This window comes from Pan paniscus, chromosome 19 (assembly GCF_029289425.2).
Source record: "Pan paniscus chromosome 19, NHGRI_mPanPan1-v2.0_pri, whole genome shotgun sequence".
Taxonomy (NCBI): Eukaryota; Metazoa; Chordata; class Mammalia; order Primates; family Hominidae; genus Pan; species Pan paniscus.
Genome location: NC_073268.2, coordinates 19,065,480 through 19,084,895, shown reverse-complemented (window position 1 = coordinate 19,084,895; position 19,416 = coordinate 19,065,480). Strand labels below are relative to the sequence as shown.

Here is a 19,416-nt window from a genome sequence, read left to right as displayed (position 1 = left end):
TCCTCCAGTGCACCTGTTTCCTTATGCAGAGGAATGTGTAGTTTATGTTCTCAGAAACAGAATTTCATGGCTGGGCATAGTGGCTCGTGTCTTTGGGAGGCTAAAGGTCAGGAGTTTGAGAACAACCTGGACACCATAGCAAGACCCCATCTCCACAACATTTTTTATTAAAAATTAGCCAGTGGGGCTAGGCTCAGTGGCTCACGCCTGTAATCCCAGCACTTTGGGAGGCCGAGGTGGGTGGATCATGAGGTCAGGAGATCGAGACCATCCTGGCTAACACAGTGAAACCCCGTCTCTACTAAAAATACAAAAATTAGCCAGGCGTGGTGATGGGCGCCTGTAGTCCCAGTTACTCGGGAGGCTGAGGCAGGAGAATGGCGTAAACCCGGGAGGCGGAGCTTGCAGTGAGCCGAGATCATGCCACTGGACTCCAGCCCGGGCGACAGAGCAAGACTCCATCTCAAAAAAAAGTTAGTCAGGGCTGGGTGCAGTGGCTCATGCCTGTAATCCCAGCACTTTGGGAGGTCGAGGTGGGCAGATCCCCTGAGGTTGGGAGTTTGAGACCAGCCTGACCAACATGGAGAAACCCCGTCTCTACTAAAAATACAAAATTAGCCGGGCGTGGTGGCGCATGCCTGTAATCCCAGCTGCTCGGGAGGCTGAGGCAGGAGAATCGCTTGAACCCGGGAGGCGAAGGTTGGTGGTGAGCCGAGATTGCGCCATTGCACTCCAGCCTGGGCAACCAGAGTGAAAGAAACTCCATCTCAAAAAAAAAAAAAAAAAAAAAAGAAAGAAAGAAAGAAAGAAAAGCCAGGTATGTAGTATGCTCCTGATCCTAGCTGCTTGGGAGACTGAGGTGGGAGGATAGCTTAAGCAAAGGAACTCTAGGTTACAGTGAGCTATGATTGCACCACCACAATCCAGCCTCAATGATAGAGTGTGAGACCCTGCCTCTCAGAAAAAAAAAAAAAAATACAGTATCATGATGGTTGGGTATGCACATTTTACACCTCACTAAGTATTTTCAAATTATTTTTCAAAAATGGTGGTTCCAATTTTAACTGTTACCAGCAATATATTAATTGCTCTTTTCCATTTCTCACCACCTGTTGGCTTTATCAGACTGTGTGTTTTCCCATCCAGATTTCAAACAGCATCTTAATGTTTTACCTAATATTTATATTTTAACCAAATTTTAACGAGATGACACATTTTTATATATTTATTATTTGCCTTTTATGTGAATTTCCTATTTCTGTTAAGATTGTCTTTTTTTCTTTTATCCTATTTCTGAGAGTTCTGTTACATATTCTGATGTTTAATCGTCAGTTATATGTGTTAGATATCTTCCACCAAAATGTAGTTGGCCTTTTAACTTTATTAGATTTTCTATTGTATGTTGAAAAGTAGGTGAAATCTTTGTGTGTTATCTAAGAAATGCTCCCTGCTGTAAGTCCCGAAGATATTCCTTTAAGTTTGGCTGTTCATATTTAGCAATTTGAAATGCCAAAATTTTGTAATTATATCATGAAGAAGGGAACTAATTTTACTTTTTCCTTTAAAGAACTGGCCAGTTTAGTACTATTTATTGAGTAGTTTGATCGTTTCTGCACTGATCTGATTTTTAAAAAATTTCCCGTTATCTTTTATGTATCTAGTTCTACGTTTTGAGGCTCTCTATAGTTTTGCAGCAAATCTGGCTATCTGGTAATGTGTATTTGCATCATGCCTTCTTGCAAATTTCTTGCTGTTGGTCCTTTATTCCATGTGAACTTTTGGATCTGTTTCTCAGCTTTCATTAAAAATACTGTAGGCAATTTGATTGGAATTTCTTTGAATTTATAGATGTTCATGAGAATCGCCATCCTAAAAAAATGTGTCCTACCATTTGTATAGATCTTCATGCTTTCAGGCATTATTTTCTCTGTAAAGATATTTAATATATCATTAGTTTTGTTGGTGTTATGAATGGTACTTAATGAATATTTTCTACTTTATTAGTTTTTAAATATTCTTTACTGAACACTTTTGCTGAATTCTTTATTAGTTTTAATAATTCTTAGTGTCAGTTGGATTTCCTGTATAGATTATTCTTAATGTATGTTTTATTTTGGCATGGACAATAGTTTTATTGTCCCAGAGAAATTAATGGGATTTCAGAGAAACTGTGTGCCACAGGATCAGGATGCTAGAACGCAGTTCCACTTAATTTGGGAAATACCTATTTGGAAGTTTATATCCATGTGCATCCTGATAAGCGGGAGGTGTCTGTCTCTCTCTTGGGTTTTTCTTGACACTAGAGTTAGTCTCTGCAAGGGCCTTTAAAAGTTAAATTCCACTCCCCACCCCCCAATCTGGTATAGATATTACTGCTACTCTTGGATTTCACTCAGTTTATTTCCTTTTAGGAGACGCAGGTCAGAATGGAAATGGGCTGCAGACCGGGCAGCTATTGTCAGCCGCTGGAACTGGCTTCAGGCTCATGTTTCTGACTTGGAATATCGAATTCGTCAGCAAACAGACATTTACAAACAGATACGTGCTAATAAGGTAAGGGATAAGTATCTGATGTTTTTAAATGCTGCTGCAAACTATCAATATCGCTTTTCTCACATCCCCTCCCACCTCGTAACCCCCATAACCCTCTTCTTAACTATTGCAAAGTAAATGGTTTAATGACCTGATATAGTGGTTTAATTTAAGAACCTGATGTGGCTGCACGTGGTGGCTCACTCTTGTGATCCCAGCACTTTGGGAGGCCAAGGCAGGAGGATCATTTGAGCTCAGGAGTTCGAGACCAGCCTGGGCAACATAGTGAGACCTTGTCTTTACAAAAATTACAAAAATTAGTTGAGCATGATAGCATGTGCCTGTAGTCCCAGCTACTTAGGAGGCTGAAGTGGAAGTATTGCTTGAGCCCATGAAGTGGAGGTTGCAGTGAGCCAAGATTGCGCCACCACACTCCAGCCTGGACAACTAAGAAAGACCTGTCTCATAAAAAGGAAAACACTATTAGAATATAATGTTTAATTGAACATATATTTAGAACAAAACTGTGTGGGTATCTGAGCTAACAGGAAACAAGGAAAACAGACTGAATAATGCAAGCAAGCCATTGATGTTAACTGTCATATTTGTTAGATTTATATTTGTTAGTTCCCTGTTATAAAACTGCCACATTTCATAGAACTTAAGATGCTACTGATGGTAAGATGTACCATTATTTTAAGTGCTTACTGTGTCTCAGCAGTGTTCTCAAAAATCCTACCTTCATGAAGCTTACATTCTTGCAAAGTATTTTTTATATTAGCTTGGTGTGGCTGAGCTCTATCTTTATGTAGACCCATGTCTAGAAAAAGTCTATTGCTACTAAAAATAAGGGTCAAAATGCCTTTTTGACCTTAGTACTAGTCAAAGCCTTAAGAAAATGGCTTTCCTGTGAACAGTATCCATTAAATTAGTAGGCCAAAAGTTGAAGGTTGATCAACTGATAAAATGAACAGAATGATCAGGGTTTGAAGTGAAAGTTCTGTGGGCTATCTAATCATTTAAACTTTTATTCTAAAAATGTCACTGCGGACTTATAGCTTCTTTCCAGATTGGAGATACATATATATATATATTCCCCCTCCCCCTAAAAGTTCAATAGAGCATACTTTAATTGAGGGCTCACTTTTTTATTCTTACTAGTTTGTTCCCTTAGGGTAGCATACAAATTAAATCCTGATTTACTTATTTAAAAATTAGCTGGAACAAAACTAATAAACATTCTAGGATTTGGTGCATATTTTGCTTTCCCAAGTCTTCACAAAGGAAATTTTAAAGTGAGATTTGTAGAACTTGAACTGGAATGATGACTAAGAATAACTAGGAGGTGACTGGATATGCCTGTACTGAGGAGAAAAACACAGTCTTTCTCTATCAGAGACACCTCTTCAGTGTCTGTTTCTAGGTTTTTATAGCCAGTGGTTAAGTGGGAATTTCTATATTTGAGAACTAGAGTCTCTTAGTAACAACTGAGATTAGTACAATAGTAGTCATAAGTGTTGCTTCATCTTTTTATATACATTCATAAATATATATGTGGGTTTATATATGTGTATATGTTATATCATCTTAGTTCCTTGTTATAAAACTGCTACATTTCATAGAACTTAAGTTGCTATTGATTGTAAGATGTACCATTGTTTTAAGTATGACAAAGAAATTATTTCAGTTAAACTAGGGCATAACAGAAATTGTAAAATGCATCTTGATTTAAAAGTTGTTGACATGTGGGGAGAGTACCTCTTAGAATTGATGAAATACTGTGTATCAATTCTCAGGAAACTTTGAAATGACATAGAAGTATAAAAGACACCCCCCCCCAAAAAAAAACAACCCGACAGCTCAAAATTATCTCGCTACCAACATTATGGTACATTTTCCTAGCACATAAGTAATTTGTTCAAACACAGTCATGTTACGTATGTGCCCTGAATATTTCCCAGTTGGTTTTTGGAAAACATTTTTAATGGCTGCATGCTATTGGCTTTCTTTGTTGACTATTTAAGTTACGTTTGTTATTTAAATTAAGTATGCCATGATAAATATCTTTATCTCAGTCAAAGGTATGAATGCTCTTTTATGTTCTTAATGCATTCTTCAGAGAAGTATTTTGGCAGTGTCAGTTTATAGTCTCACTAGCTGTGTATAAGAAGATACTCACCTCATTTGGTTCATGCTTTATTCTTCAGCTCATCACTCAGAAGTAATGACAGAGCAATTTTCAGAAACTTTCAAAATATCAAAATATCTGAAAAGTATTTCTAAATATCTGGAAAATAATCTGGAGTTTTGTGTATACCATCACACATTGCTTAACGAAAGGGAAACTGAGAAATGTGTTGTTAGGTGATTTCATTGGTGTGTGAACATCATAAAGTGCACTTAAATTCAAGCTGAGGGCCGTGCGCAGTGGCTCACGCCTGTAATCTCAGCACTTTGGGAGGCCGAGGCATGGGAGTCTGAGGTGAGGAGTTCGAGACTAGCCTGGCCAACATGGTGAAACCCCTGTCTCTATGAAAAATACAAAACAATTAGCCAGGTGTGGTGGCGGGTGCCTGTAATCCCAGCTACTCGGGAGGCTGAGACAGGAGAATCACTTGAACCTGGGAGACAGGGTGCAGTGAGCTGAGATCGCGACACTGCACTCCAGCCTGGGCAAAGCAGAGCGAGTCTCTGTCTCATATATATATACATACATACATACATACATACATACATACATACATACTTACATATATACATACTTAATACATACAAGCTGAGGTGGTATGGCCTGCTATTCACTTAGACAATATGGTATATAGCCTATTGCTCCTAGGGTATAAACCAGTACATCATGCTACTATACTGAATACTGTAGGCAATTAGTGGTAAAGATTTATGTATCTAAACATACCTAAACATAGAAAAAATACAGTAAAAATGTAGTAGAAAAGATAAAAATGGTACACCTGTATAGGGCACTTACCATGAATGGAACTTGCAGGACTGGAAGTTGCTCTGGGTGAGTCGGTGGGTGAAGGGTGGCTGAAATTGAAAAGCCTGGGACATGACTGTACACTACTATAAACTTTATAAATACTGTACACCGAGGCTACACTACATTTATTTAAAATATTTTTTCAATAATAAATTAACCTTAGCTTACTATAACTTTTTGCTTTATAAACTTTTAAGTTTTTAAAACTTTTTGACTCTTTTGTAATAACACTTAGCCTAAAACACAAACACATTGTAATTGTACAAAAATATTTTCTTCACACCTTATTCTACAAGCTTTTTTCTATCTTTAAAACTTTCCATTTTAAAATGAAAGTTTTATTTTTTAAACTGTTTTGCTAAAAACTAAGACACAAACACACACATGAACGTAGGCCCACATGGGGTCAGGTTTGTCGGTATTACTGTCTTCCACCTTCACATCTTGTTACACTGTTAGGTTTTCAGGGCCAACAACACACACGGAGCTTTCATTGCCTGTGACAGTGCCAACAGAAGGACCTGCTGGAGGCTGTTTCACAGTTCACTTCTTTTAATGAGTAGAAGTACTCTCTAAAATAACGATTAAAAGTATAGTATAGTAAATACATAACACTATTATCATAAGAAATAAGTGTTTGTAACAGTAACATAGCTTTTATTATCAACTATTATATTCTTAGTGTACATAATTGTATGTGGTATACTTCTAATAGCAGCACTGTAGGTTTCTTTACACCAGCATCACCACAAACACAGGAGTAGTGCTTTGTGCTAAAACAGGTATTCTTCAGCTGTATTAAAATCTTAGAAGACCATCATTGTATATGTGGTCTGTCATTGACCATAATGCTATTTGGCACATGAATGTATGTTGATTATCCAAGAGTTTCATCATTCAAAGCGTATTGTATTAAGCACCATACTTGGACTTGGTAAATTTTTGTTTCTAGTCGTGGCTTTGCTACCAGCTGCTTACATGAACCTTGAGAAGAAAAGTCACTTAACATTTCTGAGCTTCAGATTCTTGGTCTGTAAAATACAACATCATAGATAATCTTTTACTTCTCAGAGTTCCGATAGGAAGAATAAAACTAGGTTGATAGTTCCAATAAGTAATGCATCAAGAAAATTCACAGCTTTACGTGTCGTATTTATACATTTCTTTTTCAACAAATGGATTAGTTTCCTAGACTGCCATAACAAACTATCACAAATGGGATGTCTTAAAAAATCAGAAATGTGTTCTCTCACCGTTCTGGAGGCCAGAAGTCTGAAATTATGGTGTCAAAAGGGCCATGGTCTCTGTGGAGGCTCTAGGGAAGAATCCTTCCTTGTCTTTTTCCAGCTTCTGATACTGTGCTAGTCCTTGGTGTTCTTGGCCTGTAGCTACATCACTGCAGTTGCTGCCTCCATCTTCATATGACCATCTTTCTCTTTGCATCTGTGTAGATTTCCATGTTAGGAGGACACCAGTCATATTGAATTTAGAGCCCACACTATATGGCTCTTCATAACTTGATTACATCTGCAAAGACCCTTTTTCTAAACAAGGTCGTATTCACAGGTTCTGGGTGAACATAAATTTGGAAGAGACAATATTCAACTTGCTCTAACAAGCCATGGAATTTTCCCCAATGATATATTCACATGCATTTAGTCTTTATGTAACACTATAATTAATAGAAGTTTTTGAGCACTTGTGATATGTCAGGCACTGTGCTAAGCATTTTACTCTCATTCACGATTTTCAAGATAAACAGTGGAAGATCAGAGCAGTCAAGTAGTTTGTTCATGGTTACACATCCAAGTGAGTGCAGAGCTGTTGCTCAAGTTAGTAATCACTTTAAGTGCTTGGGTTTTTTTTTTTAGTTACTGAAATGGAAGAAAGTTTTTCCTATGTGTTTTGGTTAAGTGGGTTTGTGTTCATATTTTCCATGCTGCACCAAGATTTCCCAGTGCTTCCTGGGTTGCACAGGTCTTTTTTTTTTTTTTTTTTTTTTTGAGATGAACCTAGGTGATAGGCTGAATCTTGGTGATAGGCTGTTGAGTTATAATTTGTCTTCGGGTGGGAGATTGGAGGGATGGTGGGGCTTTTCTTTTTAAGGATTTACTTTGTTGCTTATTAACATTAATTTTATTTAAGTGGCGTATTACCAAAAAAAAAAAAAAAGTATTTGTGACTATTGCTAGGTGATTCTAGGATCCAGACACCAGTTTCTGTTCTGTCAGAAGGTAGGTATTACCTTCCAAGCTGTGAAGTGAGTAGAGTCCCTTTTGGGAATAATATTGCTCTCTGGAGAAAGAATATAACTTCTAGGAACTCCTCTGTACTACTTCTGCATGCTGTTGTACTCTTTTAATTTTCATAGTTTGTCAGCTTGTTTTTTAAAAAGAAACTCTTCCATGCTTTAGAAGGAGAAACGAAAACAATATACGTACCTTGAGTGTATACTAATTAAAGGTTTACTCATGTATGTTCGTTTAATGATCAGAATAAATCTTCAGAGGCTTGTAAAAGGCAGAGCTAAATTTAAACTCAGGACTTTTTATCTGATTCCAAAGCATTTTTTTTTTCTAACATACTTTGCTGTTGTGTCCTTTTCATCATTTCACTGAAACATGTTTATTGAAATTTTACACCTGGTAAATGAGGGGAAAGAATAGGGACTAAGCAGTTTTTAAGAGGCAGGGTCTTGCTCTGTTGCCCAGGCTGAGGTGCAATGGCCAGATCATAGTTCTCTGTAACCTGAAACTCCTGGGCTCAAGCTATCCTCCTACCTTAGCCTTGCAAGTACAAGTAGCTGGGACCATAGGCAAGTCCCACCATGCTTAGCTAATTGTTAAAGGGTTTTTTTTTTTAAAGGATGGGGTCTCGCTGTGTTGTCCAGGCTGGTCTCAAACTCTTGACCTCAAGTGATCCTCCTTGCCTTGGCCTCCGAGAAGCACTGGCTTGACTCTTATGTTGTTTTTTAAAATCTCCTCTTCTGACTACTCTTTGAGATTACACAGCTGTAGCTGAGGATGGAAATGTTATTGAGGATGGGAGGTGGAAGAGCATTGAAACTTTTGAATAGGGAAGGAGTTGAATGGGAACTGCAGAAGCTTATAACACCTTTCTCTTCAAAATTTTCGTAAAGCTGTTGAAGTTCTCATCTTAATAGGGTTTTTAAAAGCACTTTAGACATCTTTTCCAGGTAGCCCAGGGTGATTCTTGTGGAACTGGTCTGCAGTGGGGTCACTGGTTTGTCTTGAGATGCATAGGGAAGATTGACCTGATAGAGTGATGTAAGGAAGTATGTGAAATTGCCTGTTAGCTGTATTGCAAATACAGTTAATAGAGGGTTCATCCACAGAGGAGTCACTTAGGAGGTATTAAGGCTGCATGTAACTGTGACCCATTCCAGTTCCTTTGGTCCTTGTGTAAAGCAGAAGCTTGCTTCACTCTTGCAGTTTTCTAGGCCTGTGCAGCCTAAGCATGATCCTGGCTCTGACTCAGGACATGGCGAAGGAAAAGGAGACTCTTGACCTTTTTCTTCGGCTTCTACCGGTTGCTATTTCGTACTACAGCAGCCCTAAGTTTATTGCCACCAGGCTAATGGCACAGCTATTCAACACTGACCCAGTTTAAACCTGGAATGTTAGGGAAGCCCATGTTGGGGTAGCCATGACAGGTGTGGAGTAGAACATTATGAAGTTTTCTCAGCTAATGCTAACCTTTCTTTTCATGGTTATTAAACGTGAGTAAACTTTATCCGAAATAAATGTTATTGTGGCATATGAAACATTGTATACAGAAAAGGGCAAAGTCATTAAGTGTATAGTTAATGAATAAATATAGCTCAAAATATATTAAATATATTTCGGGGAATGTTAAGTAATTATGTAGACCTCCTCTGTAAAGCCTCACTTTCATCAGTCTCTTCAGTTAGGCTCTTTTCTGCTCTGACATCACCTTCTCTCAACTTCTGTTATAGCACTGTCATAATACTTTGTCTCTTTGTCTGTTCAAGGCTAGATGAACATAAGCTCCTTATGGTAGAATCTGTTTTTATTTTATTACTGTGTTTTCACACTACCTTGCACGTGGTAGCCACTCAATAGATGCTACCTGCATGAATGACTCTTACCTACTTGGATGCTTTTTATTTGCTCAGCCTCTTTTTAGCTGTTTTCGTCCTTTTTGGTGTGAGGTACAGTATTAAGTTAGAGGATCCAGTGTTTGGTTTTGAATGCCATAGTGAACTTACATATCTTGGGGGCAATGGACAGTGTATGGATGATTGTTGGTTGCTTCAGTGTAACACTTGAGCACATATTTTCAAAAATAGGTTTAATTAAAACTAATGTGTATTCAAATGTCCTCTGAACAAATGAAGAAGAGTTCCATTCTTCTGGTTGTGGAAGCTAGAAACCTTGGCAGTGTCTCTGACTCTTTTCCCTCCTGTCTTGTAAGCACATTGGCATAGCTGGTTGATTCTGTCTTCAAATAAACATTCAAGCAGGGGCACAGTGGCTCATGCCTGCAACCCGGCACTTTGGAAGGCCAGGGCGGGTAGATCTCTTGGCCCCAAGAGTTTGCAACCAGCCTTGGCAACATGGTGAAACCCCTTCTCTACTAAAAATACAAAAAACTAGCCAGGCGTGGTGGTATGCGCCTGTAGTACCCCCTCCCACTTGTATCTCTCTCTCTCTCCTGGGCTTAAGTGATCCTCCTGAATATCTGGAACTACAGGTGTGATATTACACCAGGCTAATTTTTATTATTATTGTTCTTGTGGAGACAGGGTTTTGCCACGTCGCCCAGGCTGGTCCTGAACTCCTGGCCTCAAGCAGTCCTCCTGCATTGGCTTCCCAAAGTGCTGGAATTACAGGCATGAGCCGTCATGACCAACCCCACCATTTCCACTTCTTAATCCCCTCACTATCCTATATTTTGTTCTCTCTAGCATTTAATACCTTCTAATGTAGTACATAACATTTACCTATTTACATTGTTTTTCTTTGCCGCAGTATTAGAATGTAATAAGCACTTTGAAGGATGGGTTAGGGGAGAGGGATAGGTCTCTCATTTTTTCTTGTATCCTTAGTACCTAACAAATGCTGATGAGCGGATAAATGATTGAATTAACTGAACAAAAGAGGAATGAAATATTAGTTAGATGCAGACTTTTGCCCCAGTTCTGCCATGTATTGGCCTGTAGAGACATAAGCTTTGACCTACATTCTCTGTGGGTCTATAAAATTATGTCGATGAATAGATGGTCCCTACCAAGTTTTATTATACTCTCTTAGGAGAAGATGTCTTCATAATCTATCTGAGGGTTGTATTTAGAAATTATTCTGTAGTTTAAGGAAAAATTCTTCCCTTTGGAAAATACTGACTGTGTCCTTACTTTCATATAACTGAAAAAGAAAAATTGAAGGAGTAATTTTATATCTAATTGTTAGATTTATTTATCTTCTGGCTATAATTATTATAAAGTTAATATTTTCCTGTTAGGAAAAAAATTATACAACTCAACAAATATTTGCTATGCATTTATTTTCTTGGTGTATGACTCTGCTAAGGGACATGGGGCATTTAAATATATTTGTATTTTGTCCACATCTTCAATAAACTAACATTAGTTAACAATTAAAGGCTGGGTGCAGCGGCTTGCACATGTAATCCCAGCACTTTGAGAGGCCGAGGCAGGTGGATTGCTTGAGTCTAGGAGTTTGAGACGAGCCTTGGCAACATGGTGAAAGTCCATCTCTACCAAAAAATAGAACAATTAGCTGGGTGTGGTGGCTTGCACCTGTTATCCCAGCACTTTGGGAGTTTGAGGCAAGTGCATTACTTGAGTCCAAGAGTTCGAGACCAGCCTGAGCAACTTGGTGAAACCCCATCTCTACCAAAAAAATACAAAAATTAGCTGGATGTGGTGGCATGCACCTGTTATCCCAGCTATTTATGGGGTTGAGGTGGGAGGATCACTTGAGCCCGGGAGGGGGAGGTTACAGTGATTCGTGACCACACCACTGCACTCCAGCACAGGTGACAGAGCTTGACCCTGTCTCAACAAACAAGAAACTGAGGCAATAATAAGTGAAATAAATAATGTGGCATAAGATTATGAATGCTCTGGAAATGAGATTTAAATACACAGAAAGTAAGATACAATCACCGTGCTTTAGGAGGTCTGGCAGTGTGGATAAAGCAAGTAGGAACTCATTAACCCGGGACATTTTCTTGGAAGGAGGTGGGACTTGTTGAAAATCTCTTTGGAAGGACGAACGGCAATTTGGACTGATAAAATATAAAAATCAGTATAAATAAAGATGAACAGCTCATGTTTTAACCTTTAATTCAGTTTTTTTTAACCTTCTACTGACTAATAACCCTTACCTCCAGCAGCAGCAACAGCTTCACATTCATTGAAACATTTGTCTAGGAGATGATGAGATTGGTATAACACTAACAAATATTTGGGGAAAGTAGTTGGAAATTGATCTTTAAAAAAGTTCTTAGGAACCGGTTATGGGAAAATTTGAATAATAAAATGATTTTTGGCATGCTTTGTACAGGAAGCAGGAAGACAGTTTGGGCCCTTAAGTAGGGAATATCTGTTGAATACAACATTTTGAGAAGGCAGTGATGTACAAGATAGCTGTCTTTTGCAAATAGTTTTTACTTGGATGTGATAAAGTTTGTAAGGTATATTTTATGCTTTTGATTTAGGGAAGAAAATATTTTGAAGCAGAAGTTCTTTAACCAGAGAAACCTCATTTTAAAGGCTAGGGTTAATGTTTCTTGCTTACTAGTTAATGGCCTTTCTCTTGTTTCTGAGGAGACTCCAATTCTTTTTTTTTTTTTTTTTAATTTTTTAAATTTTGAGGTGGAGTTTCGCTCTCGTTGCCCAGACTGGAGTGCAATGGCACAGTCTTGGCTCACTGCAACCTACACCTCCCAGGTTCAAGCGATTCTCCTGCCTCAGCCTCCCAAGTAGCTGGGATTACAGGGGCTCACCACCACGCCCAGCTATTTTTTGTATTTTTACTGGAGACGGTGTTTCACTGCATCAGCCAGGCTGGTCTCGCACTCCTAACCGCAGCCTCCCCAAGTGCTAGGATTACAGGTGTGATCTACCACACCCAGCCTCCAATTCATTTTGTTGTTGTTGTTGTTGTTGTTGTTGTTGTTGGAGATAGAGCCTTGGTCTGTCGCCCAGGCTGGTGTGCAATGGTGTGATCTTGGCTCATTGCAACCTCTGCCTCCTGAGTTCAAGCGATTCTCCTTCTTCAGCCTTCCGAGTAGCTGGGACTATGGGCATGTGCCACGACGCCTGGGCAATTTTTGTATTTTTAGTAGAGATGGGGTTTCACCATGTTGGCCAGGCTGATCTTGAACTCCTGACGACCTCAGGTGATCCACCCGCCTCAGCTTCCCAAAGTGCTGGGATTACAGGTGTGAGCTGCCATGCCGGGACCCTCCAATTCATTTTTGATACGGGCTAAGTGTAGTCATATTCCAGAATAGGGAGGCAGTGCTTCTTTTGCTTCAAGAGAAAAAGAGATACATACTTCTTTTTAAAGAACTGAAATAAAATTCCATTTTTCTTTCTTAATGTTTTCCCCTTTTCTGCAGCTCGTATTTCATATTGGTTTTTTAGTTACAAGGACCCCAGGGATGGATCATCTGGTTTAGTGGCTCATAAGAGTCTGTCGTATGGCCTAGAGAGCTAAGACTAATAGTCACAATCCCTAGTCCCCCAAATCTATACTTTAGGATGTTCTTTGAGCCCAAACTAATCAAGTCTAGTGTTTTTCAACTTTACAAGTTTAGGACTTACCAGGGGAGCTTTTAAAGAATAGTAGAATATCCACCTCTGGGCATGGTGGTAGGCACCTGTCATCCCAGCTACTCCAGAGGCTGAGGTGGGAGGATTGCTGGAGCCCAGGAGTTTGAGATCAGCCTCGGTAACATAGTGGGGTTGGCGGGGTGGGGGAGGAGAGAGACACCCACCTCCATGTACCCACCATGTCCTGCCTCCCTTCCCCCATAAAAAGGTAGACTACCTGGCCCCACCCCCAGAGGTACTGAGTAGATGTTGGACCTAAGCCAGTATAGTTTGATAAGGTTCCCCAGGTGATTCTGATATTAAATTTCCATTAAGAGCTTCTTAATCTAGTTAGATCTCTACTTTTTAGACCAGAGAAAGAGATTGGGAACCCTGATCACTTGCATCCCAGTCTTTCGGTTATATAGTGTCATAGCCTTGTTTTTGTCACCTCTTCTGGTATACATGGTGGGATTCATATGTAGTATTTTGTTTTTTTAATAATAAGATACCTTCTGCCTTTACCCATCCTGGCTCATTATACGTACAATGGGGAGGACTTGTGGGTTCATTTTTAATTTCTTTTTATGTAAATTGTTTCCTGGAATGAATTTCCAAAGGTCTGAATTTGAAATTGTCAAGCAGGAACTTCATCTGAAGTAATATTTATGCTTATGAAAAAAGCAGGTTCCTTTGGGCCAGCTTTTAAGAAGCTCTTGGTTTCTCATAAATTGTATGGGACTGTTCCACATTTGTTTCATTCAGTTTTGTTTGTGCAGGTATAGTTGGTGGAGTACATGATTAAGAATAGTAGCATTTTCAGCTTAGTAAGTCATAAACTGCATTTGTTGGCTACAAAAACTGCATTGCTGCTGTTAATCTAGTGGGGTCTAGTAATATGGTATAAATGCCATAATCTGGTAAAGATTTCATATCTGAAAGATACGAATAAAGATGCTAAATGGCTGATGAGCCACGTAGGTCAGAGCAGTCAAGTGGCAGAGAGGGGAGCCTGGGTCTGCTGCTTGTTGAAATAGCTCTTTGGGAAAACAAAGCTGCTGCTGCTGTAGTTTGTTTCTGAACCATAGGGTAAGGAAGAGGGGGCCTCTAGTACACCAACAGTCCTTTTGAGACTTAACTCCTAAATTAAATTTGAAATTTATACTGCTCACTTATGCTATTTTTCTCCTCTCTATCCTGCAGGGGTTGATAGTTCTTGGGGAGGTACCTCCCCCAGAGCATACAACAGACTTATTTCTTCCGCTTAGTTCTGAGGTGAAGACAGATCATGGGACTGATAAATTGGTAAGTATAAAAGATAGAAAGGGGGAAATGCGTGAGAATTAAGGGTGTTGTCTTGGCACACCGTTTTTTCTCTGTAACTAGGGTCCTTGCATTGGCTGAAGGAGGGGAACTATATCTACTTTTATCACTTTTGGCGTTTTAAGATCTGAATTCCTGAATAGGGAATCTAGGGCCCCTCCTGCAGCTGTGTAGCTGACCATAGGATTAAAAGCAGCTCCAATTCTCAAGACACTACAGCCAGAGCAAGTAAGGCTTTAGGGAGTATCATTGGGAATCAGGAGACCTGGGTGTGGCTCTGACACCTGAGACATAAGGTCACCTTTCTGGGCCACTCTAATATATTATAGCCTTTTCATTAAAAGTTTAGACTAGAGGTTAAATTCACAAGAACATTGAAAATAGTCTCTGTGGGTGACTCACTGTTATTCTATAATGAGCATTAAACTGTCATTTTCTGTTTCCTTCTGTATCCTAGCTCTACTGTGATTCCTTCTCTTTCCTGGTGTCTCTCAATACCATAGTTAATTTTCTTTCTGAATTCCAAGAGCACTTGTTCTTTTCACTTTTTTACTTTGCCTAAAAGGTTACTGGGTTTTATGAATATTCATATTTCTTGATTTAAGTCTCCATAACTTAATTAGAAATTCCAAAGTCCCACAACAGTAGTTTATTATTTTGATTATGCTTCAGATAATAAAGCTAGTATGAAGTGATGGCTTTTTAAATGGTGAGTTAAGCAAGCTGTTCTTGTATCTGCAAATAAACCAACCTTATAGTTCTTTTATTTATTTTAATCATTGTTAGCAGGAACTTAGCAGAAACTAAGTTTTCTCTGAGGCAGATATCGGAGATGTTTAGATCTTGGAAAGATCTCTCACCTAATTTTGAAAGCCAGCCACTGTTGCTAGAGATAAATGTGAAGACACTAGAAGATTGATAGTTCTTAACTGGAAAGTAGTTTTGAATAAATTAAAGAGCAGAATGCCAAGTTTTGCCACTATTTAAATCTATAATATAAGTTCATTGCATGCTGTTTACAGATCTTTTTTAAGTTATTAATGAAACTTTTAGTGAATGGTCTAATCAGGGTAAAAATTGTTAAGTGAGAAAGGAAACATAGATACATTGGTGGTATGGGTACAGGAAACATGAAACATGAGGCATATGTGATAGGGGAGTAAGTTCTATGTAGATACTTATATATTTGTATATAGAATTTAGGGATTCCAAACTTTTTTGAGTAATCTCCCTGTAGTCATGTTTTCTCTTACCTCGGCACTTCTGAAGGACAGGGCATAACAGTCCTCCATTGTGTTACTAATCCTCATTGTCTTAAAAAATCCACAGTGATTGTGAGACAGTTTATACAGATTCACTTGTACACACACACTCTTTAGGAGCTTGGTCCTTTCCCTACCCTTCATTCATTTACTTGTGTGTTAAATTGTAAGATTCCTGTGTGTGTATTAAATTGTAAGATTCTTGAAGGTCAAGACCATCTTTCCCTTTGTGTTGGCCATACTAGTTTCAACATTGTGCAATAGAATGCTTTTTGGATTAAGTAAAATAAATAATGAAAACAACTAAGTATACACTGTCACTATTTTGTCAAGGAGAGATTACCCCTTCCCTGTTTTCGTGAATTATCTACCCTTTATGAATATATCCATGCTTTCTGAAAAGCGTTCAGAAAGTATTAGAGAAGACAGGGGTTGGGGGGTGGGGTGGGGGGAGCAGGGACAATACATTTCCATTGTTTATTATTAGTAGAATGGGTGCAGAGCATATGTTTCTTAAAAGCTATTGACTTAAATTTTTAAAATGCCAAATATTTGCAAAGCTGTGCGTATGTCAATTGCCAGGCAAAGTTTTTCTGTATAAGAAGGCAATATTTAACTTTGCTTGTTTGTTCCCCAGGTTTTTTTGTTTTGTTTTGTTTTAAATTTTAGGAAAGTGACTTTTCTCAGTTTTGCTTAAAAAAAAAAAAAAAATTAGGTTGCCCGGGACAGAGGGCAACTGTAGGTTTTCATACCCACATGTAACCAGCCTGTTTTCCATTTTGTTAATTTTTTCCCCAAATGGAGGTAGGTGTATTTATTCCTTTTTTTTTTTTTTTTTTTTTAAGACAGGCTCTTGCTCTGTCACCCAGGCTGGAGTGTAATCGCACAATCATAGCTCACTTCAGCCTCAAACTCCTGGACTGCGCTTGTTTATTACCCAAAAATATATTTGAAGACTTGTAGTTTAAAAATAATAATGTCAGAGGTATTTTCTGTTACGTTTAATTTTTTTATTCTCATTTCTGAAACTCAGCTGGAATTAACAAAAAAAATCAGCGTCTTTAGAATTGTCAAAATATAGTTTCAAAACATTAGATATAATTCTTTTCTTTTTCTTTCTCTCTCTCTCTCTGTCTCTCTCTCCCCTCTCTCTTCTTTTTCTCTCTTTCTTTCCATCTTTTTAGACAGGGTCTTATTCTGTCACCCAGGCTGGAGTGCAGTGGTGCGACCTTGGCTCACTGCAGCCTCTACCTCTCAGGTTCAAGTGATCCTCGCACCTCAGCTTCCCAAGTAGCTGGGACTACAGGCATGTGCCACCATGTCTGGCTAATTTTTGTATTGTTTGTAGAGATGGGGTTTTACCAAGTTGCCCAGGCTGGTCTCAAACTCCTCAGCACAAGCAATCCGCTGGCCTTGGCCTCCAAAACTGCTGGGATTACAGGTGTGAACCACTGCACCAGCCTAGACATAATTCCTAAATATATAGTGATTTACTGAATAACAAGGGAATCATGATGGTGGCCAAACTGTTAACAGTATTTTAATACCAGATAAAAAGGAAGAATGCAGGAATATGATTACTCAGTAGCATACAAAAGTTATTAATATCCTATAGAACAATAAAGCTGTAACTTTGGACATTGTTTTCAACAAGATGCAAACCAACTTTAACTTGTCAGCATTCTAAAATAAACATCCAGTAAGACTTCTGGGCCCTAATCAATTATAGATAGTAGGTAAAACAAAGTTAAATAATTTATGGAGAGTCAGATGTTTCCTGGGTGGGCTTATTAGGTAATGTCCCAGTGGTACACTGCAAGGATAATAGTCTTTTTGCTTTATTTCCAAACAGGATGATTGTTTATTGACAGAACCAGTATATATCTGCTTGGGTCTTGAATACAGTACAGATATTTTTGAACTAAGTTGTTCTAAAAGGACCCAACCTATGAGCAAAAGAACTGGAGACTGAATTCATGGGTGAACCTTTTTTGAGTCATGGAGCAAATCAAGGAATATTTTCTGGGTTAGGGAAGTGGGTACTGTTTTTATACCACAGAGTAGTGGGTTAGAGAAAGGGAAGACCTAAGGAGGAATGCCTAGAAAAATGCCTCTTTTTTAATTTTAACCTCTTCATTCTGACTTCTGACTCAAAGGCAGTTTTAAAGGTGTAAGGCTAGCTGAGGGAGAGAAAACTTAACGGGCCTCTAGCTTGGTAGCTGCCGATAAGTCATGTGTGTACAGATAAATGCTTCTGTGAAATTTAAGACTCCTTTTGAACAAAGAGGGTGTGCCCTTGGAAAGAGAGCATGTAAAAAGCGGTTGAGAGTTGTTCTCTAGTGTTCTGAAACATGCCTTTTATCTTCCCCACCTTCTCATTCTCTCTCTTCAATAAATAGAAGCCTGCTTTCCCCTGCTTAAGAAAAAGTAATGAGCAAAGAAGGGCAAGCTTGGAACCTGTGCATATTACTAGGTAAATTACTCAACAATGTCAGCAAAATTTCAGACAGAAAGTATTGCCAGGAAGAGATGAGAGCATTCTCACTCCATGTGCCCCAGAGCTTCTAGAATTCAATAGTCACCACTTCATGGGCTTGTATATTATCAGAGGATGGAGTTCAGGGCTGCCAAGTAGGTAGAAATTGAAGGAGGGGGATAGTGGCAAAGAGGGAGCTATGGGAGATGGGGAGGGGCATAGGCCCACAATCTATTTGAGCCCCTTTCAGATCTTTGTGCTCACCCCTGACCTGCACGTTTAGGGAAGATTTTATAGGGCATAGTGGAAAGCAATAATTGGAAGGCTGAAAGAGCTGAGCAAAGATCATCATTGCCTAATGCAGGGAAGGCAGAATTTGGAGTTCGAATTCCAACTAGACTTGGCAAAAACCTGAGGGCTTTGATTGAAACCAATAAAGGCTCACACTTAAGGAGTTAAAGAATGTTTCCCAGGACGAAGGCATTCACCATAGGATTAAGGAGGGAACCAAAATAGACTCCACTATGCTTTTATAAAAACAAAACTAGCTCCACAAAATGAAGGTAACCAGGTAGTAGTAGTATGCCTGCTAGAACAAAAATCAACACTCTTTAGGAAAAGCTAACTAAATTCAGAGTCTCTATAATGTATTGCATACATTGTCTGTATATAATAGAAAATTACCATACATATGAATAAACATGAGAATATGATTCTTAGTCATGAGGAAAAAGAAAAAAAAAGATGGAAAAAAATTGAGGAACTTAATGACTGGATTTTTGAATTTAAACAGTCAGTTTACAAATGTATGAAACTTTAGGCCGAGCACGGTGGCTCATGCCTGTAATCCCAGTACTTTGGGAGGCCGAGGTGGGTGGATCACCTGAGGTCAGAAGTTTGAGACCAGTCTGGCCAACATGGTGAAACCCTATCTCTACTAAAAATACAAAAATTTATCCAGGCGTGGTGGCAGACACCTGTAATCCCAGCTACTCGGGAGGCT

At 38.8% G+C, this 19,416-nt stretch overlaps 1 protein-coding gene across 14 annotated transcripts in view; it reads left to right on the top strand.

Annotated features, from left to right (window-relative positions):
* The window catches only part of KANSL1 (KAT8 regulatory NSL complex subunit 1), a 197,280-nt gene that overhangs the window by 130,133 nt on the left and 47,731 nt on the right, over positions 1-19,416 (top strand). For all 14 annotated transcript variants that reach the window (XM_034941609.3, XM_034941612.3, XM_057300264.2 and 11 more), the window contains 2 exons: positions 2,412-2,553; positions 14,556-14,657. In XM_034941609.3, the coding sequence (XP_034797500.1) occupies positions 2,412-2,553; positions 14,556-14,657 (244 nt within the window). The remainder of the gene's footprint in view (positions 1-2,411; positions 2,554-14,555; positions 14,658-19,416) is intronic.